Source organism: Sus scrofa, chromosome X, assembly GCF_000003025.6.
Source record: "Sus scrofa isolate TJ Tabasco breed Duroc chromosome X, Sscrofa11.1, whole genome shotgun sequence".
Classification (NCBI taxonomy): domain Eukaryota; kingdom Metazoa; phylum Chordata; class Mammalia; order Artiodactyla; family Suidae; genus Sus; species Sus scrofa.
The window spans coordinates 9,192,666-9,207,878 of NC_010461.5; the positions used below are offsets into that span (position 1 = coordinate 9,192,666).

A 15,213-nucleotide genomic window follows, 5' to 3' on the forward strand; every position below is an offset into this window, starting at 1 on the left:
TTTTTAAAAAAAATCCCAACTTGAACAAAATGGTATTTGTCCTTAGTACGCCTGATGAACTATTTGCTGCTTTATTCTACTTATTTTTTGAATGCTAGCCACCACCCACTGTAGTGATTTTGCATCTCTCTAATCAGTAGCAACTTGCAATGGTGAAAATATTGAAATGTTGCAAAACACTGTCTTTGTCACACATTTGGCAGGGACTCTAGTGCCTGGGAGAGGGAATAAATATTCCTTAAGTGGGAAGAAGATAATCAACAAAGCTGAACGCTGATCAACAAGGCTGAAGGAGAGCATGGGTTCCGGCTCCCAAAGCCCTTAGTTTGAGCTTCTGAGCCTCAGAGTGGTATGTAGTAAGGAGGTGCTCAGGTGGCTGCTCACCAGGCATGGTTCTGCCCCTTTGGGGGCATTTGGAAGTGTCTTTGAGCGTGGTGTGGCATTTGGTGGTGGGAGGGCAAGACTACCAATTGCAGTGAGCAGCCTGGGCAGCCCTGCCCTCAAAAGTTCTTCCTGCCCAGCTTGATCATAGCGCTCCCACAGAGAAATGCCACCAAGCCAGCCTAGTCCCTTGGGGCCTGGGACAGTGGGGAAACTGCTAAAGACTAGATCTGATGGGGGTCTCCAGGCTGGGTTTCTGTGGTTTAACATTACTAAATTAACACCCCAGTTCTAAATTGGTGATGGAAACCAAGCCAGGAGGGGAGCAGCATGGATAACTAAGGCATGGCTTCTCAACCTCGATGCTGGTGACACTTGGGGGCCAGATAATCCTTTGTCTTTGGGAGCTGCCCTGTGCATTGTAGGATGTTTAGCAGAATCCCTGGCTCTGAATCCAGATGTCAGCAGCACTGCCCCTCACCCCCAGTTGTGACAGCTGAAAATGTTTCCAGATATTGCCCTGTGTCGCTAGGGGACAAAGTCACCCCTATTGAGAACCACCAGTCTAAGGCAGTGAAGAGAGGCTCAGATGACTTTCCAAATGAAGTCCATGTAGGACTAGGAAGTTCGCAGGCAGCATGTCCCCTCCTGTAGCTTTTCTGCGTCACTCAGGACGCTACCATGATTAGGTAGAAACTGTGGAAAGCTTTTTTTTCTCTTTTCCCCAGAATCACATTCCTTATTCCTTCTGTGGTGAACTGTTTTAGGCAGCGACGTTTAAAATGATATGTAAAAAGGAAAGAAAGTCAAGTCCATCTCTGCTGTAGGGGGAAACCAAGTTCAGATGGAACCAATACATCTGGTTTGACGGTCTTTCCCAGGGGGGTGGGATAATGCTGCTTCTCGTATTTCTCTGGATCTGGGGAGATTCGGTCATTATTTACCACCTAACTCCATTATGGATCCAGGGTCTTGTTCTGTTAACCAACATGTGGGATAAATATGTGAATTGTAGTCTGCACAGTTTCCTGGCAAAATGTTGTTTGAGGAACAAAAGCAATGCATGACACGTGGGGCTATTGCATATTTGCAGTTGTTATCAAAGCAAGATACAAAAAGAAACATCGTTCTTTGGCTCAGTCCTCTTAATTTTTGCTCTGTTTCCTTTCTGTTTTATTTCACCCAACTAAATGTAATATGGCCATCAAATGTCTGCTCTCACTATATAGAACTGTCCTGTCAACAAGAATTCCACTTTCAGATTTTCGGGGAACCATTTCATTTAGGTGTCATGGATGGTAACTGCCCTGGTTTTGCTAAGGTGGTATTTATAGAGGGGTAATTAATCGCATGCGGCAAATATTATGTGAACTTCTTTAGAATCCACTGTCTGTGCGTGTCTAGGGAGTGACAGAGTATTTGTATACTCAGTTAATCAAAGTGGAAGCATCTTGTTGTTTCTAAATAAAACTTGCTTCTCTTAAAATTTATTGAGAGTGACTGCTCCTGATAAATGAAATGATCTGTGCATTTGTCAGAACCTTCTCTCTTTTAAGAATAACTACATTTAGAGCTGAGAAGAATAGACATTTTTTTCTTTTCACTTTTTTTTTTTTCATTTTTAGGGCCACACCTGTGGCATATGGAAGTTACCAGGCTAGGAGGTCTAATTGGAGCTGCAGCTGAGGCCTACACCACAGCCATGGCAACACCAGATCTGAGCCCCATATGCGACCTATGCCACCGCTCTCGGCAATGCCAGATCCTTAACCCACTGAGCAAGGCCGGGGATCGAACCCAAATCCTCGTGGATACTAGTCAGATTCTTAACCTGCTGAGCCACAATGGGAACTCTCTAGAAATTTCTTCTTTTGAATTCATGTTATTGATCAGTAAGAGGATCACTGGATATATATGAAAAAAAAAAAGGAAAATAAATGTACCTAATTCTTGGCCCAGAAGCACTTCAATAAATAAAATGAGCTCCTTTTTGTTTTTTGGTTTTTTGGTGGGTTTTTTTTTTTTGTTGTTCTTTTCTAGGGCTGTACCTGCGGCATATGGAGGTTCCCAGGCTAGAGGTCTAATCGGAGCTGTAGCCACCGGCCTACACCACAGCCACAGCAACGCGGGATCTGAGCCATGTCTGCAACGTACACCACAGTGAGCTCCTTTTCTTTAAATAAACATTGCTAAAATGTGCAGTATGGGCTAGGCAAATTCAGCCAGGAAGTACAGTTTTGGTCCTTGTGTATTATGTTATTCCTGCCATTGATTGAGTTAAGAAATCTTTGGCTGGAAAGAAAATAATTTTCCTGGCATATGCCTAGGGAATATTAAATTATCCAGGCAAGTGAGTTTGCTTATTTTTCATGAGAGAAAAACTAATAGGAATGATTGCTGTCTTCCTTGAAATACAGGGATCATAGGTTGCACGTCTTGAAATGAAGGTGCTTCTGTTCTGTGCACTCACCAGTTATATTATCTGATTTCAAGTTGAGTTGGGCAGGAGTTCCCTTCAAGGCTCGGTGGTTAACGAACCCAACTAGGATCCATGAGGATGCGGTTTCAATTCCTGGCCTCACTCATTGGGTTGAGGATCTGGCGTTGCCGTGAGCTGTGGTGTAGGTCGCAGACTTGGCTCGGATCCCGTGCTGCTGTGGCCGAGGTGTAGGCCAGCAAGCTGCAGCTCTGATTAGACCCCTAGCCTGGGAATGTCCATGTGCCACCGGTGGGGCCCTAAAAAGAAAAAAAAAAAAGTTGAGTGATGCATTGAACATTAAACATCTGATAAAATGAGTGTGGGAAGCCAGATCTGATCTCACACCAGCCTTCCCCAAGAAGTACTGTTACCGGCCCGGTGTGCACCCCACCGCCCCCAGCACGGTAAGCCTCTCTTCTGACTCTAAGCAGGCTTAGAATATGCCACCTCTTCTCAGAAAACGGTCTCTCTGATGGCCAGACACCTGGACTTACAGGAAGGAATTCTCTATTTCAGACCTGGCTGAGCTATTCAGACATGCACAGGTCCCTGGGGGGAGGGTACTATTTGAAATTCTGAGTTAAGGGATTTTCCCAGAACCTTTTTTTAGCCAAACTGATTGTGGCCATCCATCTGCTCACTGAGAAATTGTTTGGAGGGGAAAAACCACGGGATTAAACTAATACGGGATTTTGCCATCAGAAGAATCGCGTGGAAAATGTCCGTCGTCACTTCCCAGCTGGGTAACTGGACAGTTTGCTCCAACTTTTTGATCCTTGCTGTCCTCAAGTGTTAAGTGAGAGTGACCATTTTGCTGCTCTGTATTTCAGCACTGTTGTAAGTAATGGCGCTGGGAAAATACACCTGGGACTATTTTGGAAGCTGTTTAAGTGCCTTCAAAATAAAAGATAATGTCATTTCTTAGTCATTTGCAATCATAGTATCAGAACGGCTAGACCTGGAGAATGCACATAAAAATTGTTCTTAAAATAATGCAGCAAAATATAATACTGACACAAATCATGCAACTGCTAATAAAAATGCTTTTCATCTCTTTCAAGGGCTTCCATACCTGTTATTTGCTCTGATTCTCACAGCCCTGTGAAAATATCAGGAGATTTTATTTGATCTGTTTTGACTAATGAAACAAAAGAGATACAGATGACATGAATTGGTGCTACAATGGTGAAATCTCAAATGAACATTCCTTAAGAACCTACTTTGCGTCCTGTCTCACCTGAAGATGTTTCTCGTGAGCTCCTATTTTGGCTCAGTGGGTTAAGGACCCAGTGTTGTCTCAGTGAGAATGTAGGTTCGATCCCTGGCCTCGCACTGTGGGTTAAGGAGCCGACCTTGCCACAAGCTGTGGCTTGGGTCGCAGATGTGACTCAGATCTGGTGTTGCGGTGGCTGTGGGGTAGGCCTGCAGCTGCAGGCCTTTGATTCAACCCCTGGCCTGGAAACTTCCAGTACGCCTCAGGTCTGCCTGTAGAAAGAGAAAGAATAAAGAAAGAGAAGTTTTTCATTTTTACTACATCATAGTTAATCCTTGTCACAAGCATATGAGACATTTAATATTATTCTAAAATTTGAACCCATTTCCATATGTTTTAAGAGGAGGGAAAATGAGAAGAATTTTAGATTAACATCCCTCAACTTAGTGAAATATGTGAACTTAGTGAAAACTACATATTTCAACTTAGTGAAATATGTAGGTTTTTTTCTGCAATTGGCATGTCTAATTCTGCTTAGTGCATTCATTTGAGCCAGCCATCTTTAGAGCCATCCTTCTGGCACCCTGTGTGCCAGACGCCCTCTCTATGATTAGTTCAGCCAGTTAGTATCCAGTCTTTGTCTTGGACCCGACTTTCCTGATGCACTACTCGAGACATCTTTAATTATAGGAAATGCTGTTTTGGGGTGGGGGGGGGCTTTCTTTCTTCCTGTGAAGAGATTCTCTAAATTTGTGGTGCCTATTTGGAGGGAGGGGGATGTATCACATAAAAGCCAAAGGAGCAATTTTTTTTTTTTTTTTTTTCCTTTTTAGGGCCGCATCTGAGGCTATGGAGCTTCCCAGGCTAGGGGTCGAATCAGAGCTACAGCTGCCGGCCTACACCCCAGCCACAGCAGCGCGATCTGAGCCGCGTCTGTGACCTACACACCACAGCTCATGGCCCCGCCGGATCCTTAACCCACTGAGGGAGGCCAGGGATCGAACCCACAACCTCATGGATACTAGTTAGATTCGTTGCCACTGTGCCACATTGCGAACTCCCAGGAAAGATGTTTTGGATAAAATAGAAAAGCTAAAGGAGGAGAAAGGACCTATGACAAAACCATCCTAACTAGGTTCGGGTGGGTTCTGTTACATGTTACAGAGAGTGATGCTCACGATTGTAATAGTGGTCTAAATTAAAGTAGTATCGTCAAAGATGGAAGTTAGACTCCTGTAAGAAAAGGCTGCAGTTGGGGGCCGAGGGGGAGACAAGGCTTGGATGGACCCTGCCGTCACCAAAGGACCCCTGCCCCTTCTCCCTTTGATTCGGCCCTGTAGGGACGCGCTTCCATCTCCAGCTGCCCTTCTGCCCACAGCCTGGCCCTGTGTGTTCCAGAAAGGAGGGAGGGCAGGCTGGAGGGGGAAGCAAAGGCAGAGGGCCTGCATCTCCCAGCTGTAAGCCATGTGCGCAGAAGTGCCCCCTCCGCTCTTTCACCGCAGTCCCATCAACCAGAGCGGCCTCCCCGGCCTCACGAAGTTCTAAAGCATCTTGAAATGCAGTCTTCTCGCCGCTGCACACACTCGACAGGGCATGAAGCGGAGGTGGCCCCCGGAAGCGGCTGAACGTTCCCCTCAATACGTACCACTCCGTGCAACTGAGATGGGGCGTCTGAACGAGACTTGCTTTGCCTTGAATAGTCACCACCACGTCGGTGAAAATACCTACCTTTGGTGTGGACTTAGGTTTGCCGTGAAATTTATCCGCGGCCGGGAGAGATGTTAAATCAACAGAGGACATGAAGACAGCAGCTCCCCACCTCACTCTGAGCAAAGCCAAAGTCTTGCACTGAATCAGGGACAGCCCCCCCCCCCGCCCCGGAAGTGGCCTGTGCCATCACGTAGGGCTCAGTCCATTTCAGATTTGAGCTTGCCAAGCCGGCCTCTGCCTTCGGATCTACGCACCGCTTCTGCTTGGCTCTTTCTTTCTCCTTCAAGTCTTTGCTTAAATTGAATTCTTTTCTGTAAAACCTACTGTGATATTGTAACTGATAACAAGAAATATGTATTTGGTCTAAGTCTCAGGTTCTGGCCGGGAGCTCCTAACACCTTCTGGGGTGAGAGCCATTAAGGTGTCTCTTGTTAAGTTAATGAAGTGAAATCTTAAAAGTGCCTCAGGCTGGGGGCTGGTTGCCTGGGAAACTGACCTTGTAGTTGGAGAGTTCAGACCTCCACCCCCTCCTCCACGGAGAGGGGCGGGCCTGGAGAGGTTGACTCTCTCGCCACTGGCCAATGAGCTAATCAATCATGCCTGTGTGTTGAAGCCACCTTAAAAAGCCAAGCAGCAAGGGTTTGGAAAACGTCCGTGTTGGTGAGTGCTGGGGGTTGCAGGGACGGTGGGGCACACACGAGAGAGCATGGAAGCTCCACGGCCTTGCCCCAGTCCATCCCCTCTGCACCTCTTCCATCTCATTGTTCCTCAGTTATATCTTTTTATAAGCAACCAGTGATGGGGTAAGTAAAATTTTTCTCTGAGTTCTGTTAAGCCCCTCTGGGTCATTAATCAAACCTAAGTCGCTGGAACTTCCAGCCTATAGCCAGTTGGGCAGAAGCCCAGGTGTCAGCCCCGACCTGTGACTGGCCTCTGAAATGGGGAGACAGGGAGCAGGCTTGTGGGATTGAGCCTTAGCCCGTGGGACTGGATGCCGTCTGTGGGTGGGTAGGGTCAGAATTGAGTTGTGGAACACACAGCTGGTGTGCGAAGGAGCGCTTGTTAGAGGTGGACTGGACCTGAGTCTGTCCCCAGTGCAGAGAGCCTGGGCTTTTGTCACCTTTTCTAGAGTACTGAGAACAGTAGAACCTCCTCCCCTCAAAAAATAAGTAAATAGGAGTTCCCGTCATGGCGCAGTGGTTAACGAATCCGACTAGGAACCATGAGGTTGCTGGTTCGGTCCCTGCCCTTGCTCAGTGGGTTAAGGATCCAGCATTGCCGTGAGCTGTGGTGTAGGTTGCAGACGCGGCTCGGATCCCGCGTTGCTGTGGCTCTGGCGTAGGCCGGTGGCTACAGCTCCGATTCGACCCCTAGCCTGGGAACCTCCATATGCCGCGGGAGCGGCCCAAGAAATAGCAACAACAACAACAAAGACAAAAAAAAAAAAAAAAGTAAATAATAGCTCTTTCCACTTTTCCCGAAGGTGTTTGTAATTGGCTGAAGAATCTCCTTTGGTCCTTCACTGGTTTTCCATGAGAAATTTCTTCCACCTGTGTGTGAGGGGAGGCGAAGGGCGTTTTCCACAGGGTGTAGCCTTAAAAGAAAGGGACCTATGGCATACACATCATCCCTGTTGGCTGATAACCCGTTTCCGTGTATATAAAAATGTGCTCATGGGACAGAAAACGTGGGACTGATGTCATGTCATTCTTTCAGTAGAATGTTCTCTCTTCTGCTGAGTCCTCTTGCCTTGTCTGCAGGGGTAACTCCGTCAACCAAAGCCAGCACCCAAATTGCAACAGCAAGGCCAGCAAGAAGTGCTAAGGGGCAATTTTCATAGTTTTTCCAAAATAATTTTATACAGCTTATGATGTACCAGTGGAGTTAGATGTATATATACTTTGTCATGCATTACATTGTATTTTGTTGACTAACTTTGGTTTAATAACTGCAACATACTCAAACTACTAGAAGAGAGCAAGAACAGGTGATGAAGAAACTTTGCCATGAGTGGCTGGAAGCCGCTATTTTAACTGGGAAATGCCCGTTTCCCAGTTGGGCGGTGGTCTTCCTGGTCAGTGCCTTGAACTGTTGTGTGTCTGTCATTTTCCCCTTTCTCTGCAGGGCCTGCCTTTGAAGGAAATAGGCTAAAAAAACCCGCCTCTCCACCATCTCAGAAATGGAGTATTAGTTAAAAGCCAAGCCTATTTTTAATATTAATATTCATTTTCTCCTGTGAAATTGTCATAACTTTTTATGTCCACTCATAAATGTTGAAGCAGGCCCATGATTCAGCACCATTAAATCACTTGTAAATTACCACTGATGAGACTAAAATTGCAAGTTCTAAAAACGCACTGCTGTGAGGGCTTCCTGTAGTTCGGTGAATTACTACCTCAGAACTGTCTTACAAGTTGCCCAGACTGTCTGGTCAGACGTGATGAATGCTTGATGGCCGCCGTCCTGGAGCTCCCGAGTGGCAAGGCTAGGCTTCCAGCCCAGCATGGACGTAATTATCGCCATTTTTGATTTTGACTGCAGAAGGTGGAGTAGAATGTGCAAAATGTAATTGTATAATGTGACTCATTTCTTTAAACAAACAAGCGTTTGTCTTTGTGGCTTAGAGTCGAGTCCTACAGAAGCAGGTCAATGGTGATTTTGAGTTTTCTTGCCCATTTTAAGATCTTGTGTTTATCTACTGTCTTGTTTTCGAAACTCCCTACAGTGGGTAGAACAAATGAAGCAAATAAAGGAGGGAATTAGGCCGTGGCAACCATCCAAACAGTAAGATGGTCCATTTCTTAAAGAGGAGATACACTTGTAAAACAAAAGTACCTATGAAAGGTCTGTGTTCATAACAGAATGGCAGGGATGCTGGTTTGGTTTGGTTTGGATTTGCTGTTGTTTTTGCTTACTTTTGAAGGTAATAATTTAGGTATTTAATGAAAAAAAAAAAAGCCCTTTTGGATGTCTTCTTTTTAAAAGCAGCAAAATCCTCCTTAATAATTCTAAGGAAGTATTCCTTGATTTTTGCTGGCGGGAGCAGAAAGGTAACAATAGGGCCACGAATTGCTTGGTTAGAGTGTCATCCCTCAGAGTTAGTTCTGAATGACTTTGATGTCAGAGACCATGGGACAAATGATAGAAGTTTGGGTTTCCCACTAGGCACAGTTCTGCACCATATCCTTTGGTTCATTCATTCACTCATTTAGAACCAACCTTTAAGCACCTTTTGTGCCAGAGTAAAGTCTAAATAGAACTTGACTTTTGAAGGTTAAGGATAACAGCATCTGCAAATTCAGAATTTTGGGTTCTGGTGTGGAACAAGGACTTCACTGATCCGCATGGTTTTAATTGTCCAACAGTGAGCCTCTGAGTTGGACTTTAATGTTGCACAATTCTTCCAGCCAACATATGACTGTTCTAAACCATTAGATTGCTATTCAAACTTTGTTCCTCTGTAGTATCATGAAGGATTGTCATTGATGCATATTCTACTTTGAAAATACAGTTGAAATAAATATGGTGTAGAGGGAGTTGCCTTGTGGCACAGTGGAAACAAATCCGACTAGTATCCATGAGCACACGGGTTTGATCCCTGGCCTTGCTCCAGTGGGTCAGCGATCTGGCGTTGCCAATGAGCTGTGGCATGGGTCACAGATGCGGCTCGGATCTGGCGTTGCTGTGGATGTGGTGTAGGCCAGCAGCTGTAGCTCTGATTGGACTCCTAGCCTGGGAACTTCCATATGCTGTGGGTGTGGCCCTGAAAAGCAAAAAAAAAAAAAAAAAAAAAACGGTGTGGGAATGCTTTGGTAATGAACAGATCTATACTTGTTCAGTAAAGGTTTTCTCAAAAAAGCAGAAAAGAATATTATATATCCTAGTATGTTCAAAATAAACATTAGTATTGGCTTAGGTAAAAGTTGGGCTTTAATACATACGTTTCTGTGTGAATATTAGCATTCTAGACAAGTTGTGCTTACAGCTGTGAATCCATCAACAAGCTTCTCTTGTCTCTAAAATATCAGTGATGTATCTGCAAGCTTTGATTTTTCACCATCTAGCAAGACCTTGGAGAGTTGGGATAATAAAATATTTTTACTACAAGGTGCTTAGGAAACATCTGCATGACAAATTCCTTTTTTCTAAGCTTCAGAAGACATTTCTTGCTCTATAATCTCTTCTAAAAGTCATGTGTGCATTGAAAACAATGAGGTTTCTGGAAGAACTCCACAACACTGTACGATTTCACAGTGCAATTAAGAATAATCACGTGATCATGGACTGCAGAGAATTAAATGTCAAAGAATGGCTGGAGGGAGGTTTTCCATAGGAAAATGACCTTTTGATGATCAAGAGGAACAAAAAGAAACAATACTATATGAGGAGTTATTTTCTAGATGCACCAGTGAGAGTTTCTGAAAGAACTGAGCTTTGCTGCAGATGATCGGGGTACATTCTTACCTGTCATTCTGAGTTCATCCATCTAGTACAATGGGAGACCTGATTTTGACAGAGAATAAGATGCAGTGCGATGAAAGAAAGCATAGGACTTGCAGTCAGGATGCCAGGATTTTCTGTCAGATCTACCTATTGGACCAAACTTCAAGAAGCCACAACACCCCCATATTTTCTGTGAAGTATCACTAACCTACCAATCTCACAGGGTTGGTGCAAGGCCATCAAAGTGTATGAAGTGAAAAGTATTTGTAAATTCTGTAACCCTACATACATTGTCCCATTATTTGATTAACAATTACTATGAGGTCATCAGTGAAAATAAGCAGGAAAAAATTATCTCATGAAAGTTCACAAGGCCACGGTGGGTTCCCTTGAATAGCTTTTGCATTATTCACAATTTGGATCGAGCCCTTCCTCTGTACAAACTATTGTGTCTTGTGCTGTGCATGTGGCAGTATCGTCTCAGCCCTTCTTTCCACACCCCAACAAATTAAGAACTATATTTGTAAGACTGACAGAGGTTAAAAAAAACTTGGGTAAGTTAACCCAGCTTGTACAGGAGAGGTATATTTCCAACTTGGATAGTCTGACTGCAAAACTTGTGCCCATGCTACCAACTCTCACCTCATACAAGAGAGCTTTTTATATTCTATAACTTTAATTTTTTATTGCATAGCAAGATGCATGTCTCTGTCATCTTTGATGAAATTCTGCCATGGTAACAAATAATTCTCCAAGTCTCAATAGCTTAAAATAACAAAGGTAGTTTTTCACTCTCATCCTAGCCCTTGCAAATCATCTCTGGCTTTCTACCATTCATTTGGGGAATCAGCTAAAAGAAAACAAAAGGAAGGTAGAACCACCTGATGAAGCTTACTCATTTTTACTAGGAAGTGTTCCGTCACTTCCATTCATATTTTATTGACCAGAGCAAGCCTGTTGTCCCAGCCTGACTTCCAGTGGAATAAGGAGCTAAATCTGCCCATAGAGAAGGGACAGTGAATACAATGTTCCCAACCACCTCCCATTTTTGTAGATAATAGATGCTTGGTTGATGAATGAATGAATAAATGCAAGGAAAAAGAATTAGAAGGAACTAGAAAGCAATATAGCCCTACCAGCCATCAAATTGAAATAGGATAGCTATCACGTTGTTTTAGTGTTTCATGTGGAAACTTCAACACTGAATCTTTGGGAATTTATGGACTCTGCCCTGGTTGGGAGCCTTATATTTGACCATAGGATTAGTAACTTACCATTAGCAACTTTCTGCAGTTAGAGATCCCTTAATACCATTAGGGAAAGTAGGCAAATATTTGCCCGCTTTCCATATTCCTCTCATTCAGTAAACCTCAGTAGACAGAGGAACTCTCTTCAAGGGGTGTTTGCTCGGTCCACTATCACGTCTAAGTCTTAGTAAGTGAAACCCTTAAGTATATGTCTCCTAGAAAATAAAAATTAAGATCATACCTAACAGTTATCAAAAAAGAGTAGAACAACAACAACAACAGACAAAAAAAAGACAAAAGACAAAAAAAAAAAAAAGAGTAGTATATTTTTTCTCTTGCTATTATTATAAGCTAAGAGAGGGTAGGTAGAGCCAAAGCCTCCTCTATCCATGACAAACAAGCAAAAAAAAAAAAAAAAAAAAAAAGGAATTCTAAGAATTTGATGAACTGAGAAAAAGCTCTCAGAGAAGCCATTAAAGAGGTCTCCTCTGAGGCACTCCTATCATGGCTCCCTTGTTTTGAGCAGGAATGCCCCCCTTTGTCACTGTTTACTAAATCCTGAAAGTACAGACCAGCTCCTAGCAGAGTTTTCTAGAAGGACTGCCCCCGAAAAAATCACATGGCCTGTAATCAGCTCAAGGGCGATTTCACCAGCCCTGAGAACCTGTCATCACTCCACTTCCTAGGCTATAGCCCTTAGTGAGCCAAATACATTCCTTTGCCATCCTTTTTGTCCTCAATAAATGATGCCTATGAGGCACAGAATATAAAGATGCTGTAATTTATTCTAATACTGGAGTAAACCCAGGTCCGGAACTTGCTGATGTATCCTTATTGCATTTTCTAGTCTGCATCCATTTCTGCCAGGGCAGCGCAGCCACTGGACAAGGATCACATTTTATCATGTATGCTTCTTTGTTGCGTCTATCCGCGCACATTGAGCGGGCCCTGTGCCTGCTCCCTGAGATGAGAATGCGAGGGCAGGTGGTTGATTTGGGAGGTGATTCCAGGCAGCTGGAGTGGGGAAGAGGGAAAAACGAGAAAAAATGAGAAAAGCAGTAGAAACGAAACAGACCGTAGGTTAGCAGCGTGGGCGTCTAGGGCTCAAACCCACTGTTTAGACCAAACAGTGGCCTGTTTTTGTAAATCAACTTATTGGCACACAGCCACACTCAGGTGTTTCCATGATCGCTATGGCTGCTTTTGTGCTACAAGGACGGAGTGAATAGTTGTGACAGAGACCTAAAATAGCTAAAAGTACCTTAAAAATATCCTGGTATAGAACTTGCCTCACCTTGTCCTGAAGGACGGAAGCTGAGGTGTAATTATTCATGGATCCCTTCCTGTAGAAGAAGGGTTTTCCCAGCAGCACCTGGACTACATCTCAGCACCTTCAGAGAAACCCGAGACAGAGAAGTGGGAGACCATTTACCCGGGGCCCCTGAGGTAAGACTAGCAGTGGCCATCAAACTGTCCCTTATAAGCCCATGACAAGCACAGATTGGCCCACAAGGAGGCAACGAAAGCAGCTTTGGCAGTGCTGCTGCCCCAGAAGGATTAGCTTCTTCTCACTAGCTAATATTCGTTTTGCTTTGATCTACAAGAAAGCTTTGCTGTTGTCCCTTTCCCAACATCCAGAAAGTTCTGGTCATCCCAGACATTACAGTTTCAAAAGTTAGGGGGGGTGTGTGTGTCCACCTGTGCCTGGACAATTGACAGTCTGACCCACAGACTGTAGCCACAGACTAAGGGGCAGAGCTGAGAGCTGACCCCGCCCCATCCCTAACCAGTGCCTTCTTAATAATCTATGTATGCGACAGCAAGGGCAAGATCCTTGGAGCTGCGTGTCCCCTGGAAGGACAGTTTCCCATTTGATGTGTTACTTTAGTTTCTCATGGTCAGTAATTCTGTACAAAATAGAGCTATTTCCATAATTAAGAGACAGTTTGGAATTGTAGAAAAATGACAGGTAGATGAGGGGCTACAGTGCTGTACCTCTAAAAATAGAAGTGGTCATTCTGAGTAGGCCAAGTGACGGAACCAAAATGAAAAGAGAAGACGAAATTCAGGAACTGGAGCGCCCTCCTTAAACATCACCCCAGATGACAGTCCACAGCCAATGACCTGTTCACCACCTCCTTCACTTACTCCATTAAGTGTCCTACCTATTTCACTTATTTCATTAAGTGTCCTATCTATTTCCCAGTAGTTAGAATTTTGATTCTCTATGCATAGCATTTTTCTTTTAAGTAATCGCCTCTGAAATACAGAAGGCAGCCTGAGGAATTTAGGATTAAAAGGACTCTGTCACATACCTTCTAACTTTCTAAAGTTTTCCAGGTTTCCCTCATCTACAAACTCCCATGGACGAAGAAAGGAGAAACAAAATATGGTTGCTTTGAAGAAATTACATAATCCCAAACTAAGAAGCATTTCTACTCTTAGAATGAGTGATTGAAGGGAAGGATGTAGTGAGATGGTCCCTCATTTTATTTTGCTTGTTGGCTCAGTGTCCTGATGGCCCCAGGGCTCCCAGCTCAACAGTCCTTTTGGCTCAGTAACAGAAGGGACATTGGTGTTTATTGTAAACACTCGAGAAAGAAGCCTTCCAAAACCCTGTAATGAATGTCTCAACACCTGGCTTTTCACTGTCCTTTGTGCCTTAAAACAAATGCTTTGTTGGATTTCAGCTAGGTTTCCTAGGTTCACTTAAATCACCTTTGGTGCTGAACTTCTGCTATGGAAGACCTAAGTTTTAATAAGCATTTGCTTGGGAGAGTTGTGAGCTGTAAGATTAAATGAAGGGACAGAGCGAGCAATAAATGCAATGCCTAGACTGCATGATTAATGCAGGTTGTAGAACTCTCGAGAACAAGCCAAAATAAGGAAAGGAATATGTAATGGAAGAACAACTCCTGACGATAAATCATTCTTGCCACATCTATTTGAAAACATCAAAACATGCAGAGGGTAGATATTTTTTGCTGTTAAATAGAAACCTTGAGTTGCCATGCCTGGGTTGAGCCGTCAACTTCCCTGCCCTCATTCTTTCTCTGGAGAAAGGTCATTAAACTGTTGCATTTCCTTCCTAAAAGGTTTTAGGTATCTATAAAACATTTTGAAATTAGATTTTATGTGAGACTTCTGGACTTTGTATTCCCGAAAGAGATGGTGATCCCACTTGGAGGAGGTGGGTGTGAGAGAAGCAAGAATGGCGAAAACATACTTCCTATCTGAATATTAGAGCATTTGTCAATACACATCTCATTGATACAAATGGAGAATCAGGAGTACAAATAGGACCCTTTTTTTCTAGGAATGAGGCTTTGGTTCTTAGTGCCTTTGAGACTAAGCAGGCAAACAAAATGTTAGGCTGGGACAAAAACAGCGTTAATATATTTCTCAGTATTTCTTTTGTTCCCCTTTGAAGTGCCTGCAGTGAAAAAAGGATCTTACTTTTACAGTATGTGATTAGAGCCTCTTTTGTCTCCCCAAATGCAGCTGTGGTCGTCCCTCAGCAGGCCTGAGATCTTGCGATTTTTCTTTTTGATTTCCATCTCTCCCAGTCTTCTTCCTATGATCTGTTTCTCCTCCTCACCTCTGTGATGTCTGAAAACACAGTGGTGTCTTTGGAACTTAAACAGGAGTCAGAGAACTCCCATTTTTGAGGGCCTACAGTCTTCATATCACAGAGGAAGAAAGCAAGGAAAGAGCCAGAACCCCGTTCGTGAAGGACACAG

The 15,213-nt window shown here is 43.9% G+C and overlaps 1 protein-coding gene across 13 annotated transcripts in view; it reads left to right on the forward strand.

Moving 5' to 3' along the window:
• FRMPD4 (FERM and PDZ domain containing 4) overlaps positions 1 to 15,213 on the forward strand; it is an 826,395-nt gene that overhangs the window by 567,627 nt on the left and 243,555 nt on the right. Inside the window, exon 1 of one of the 13 annotated variants that reach the window (XM_021080626.1) lies at positions 6,438 to 6,586. The exons of the other annotated variants lie outside the window; for them this stretch is intronic. Within the exon in view, the coding sequence (XP_020936285.1) occupies positions 6,582 to 6,586 (5 nt within the window). The 5' untranslated portion in view covers positions 6,438 to 6,581. Of the gene's footprint in view, positions 1 to 6,437; positions 6,587 to 15,213 lie in introns of those variants that run through there. 13 annotated transcript variants of the gene reach the window in all.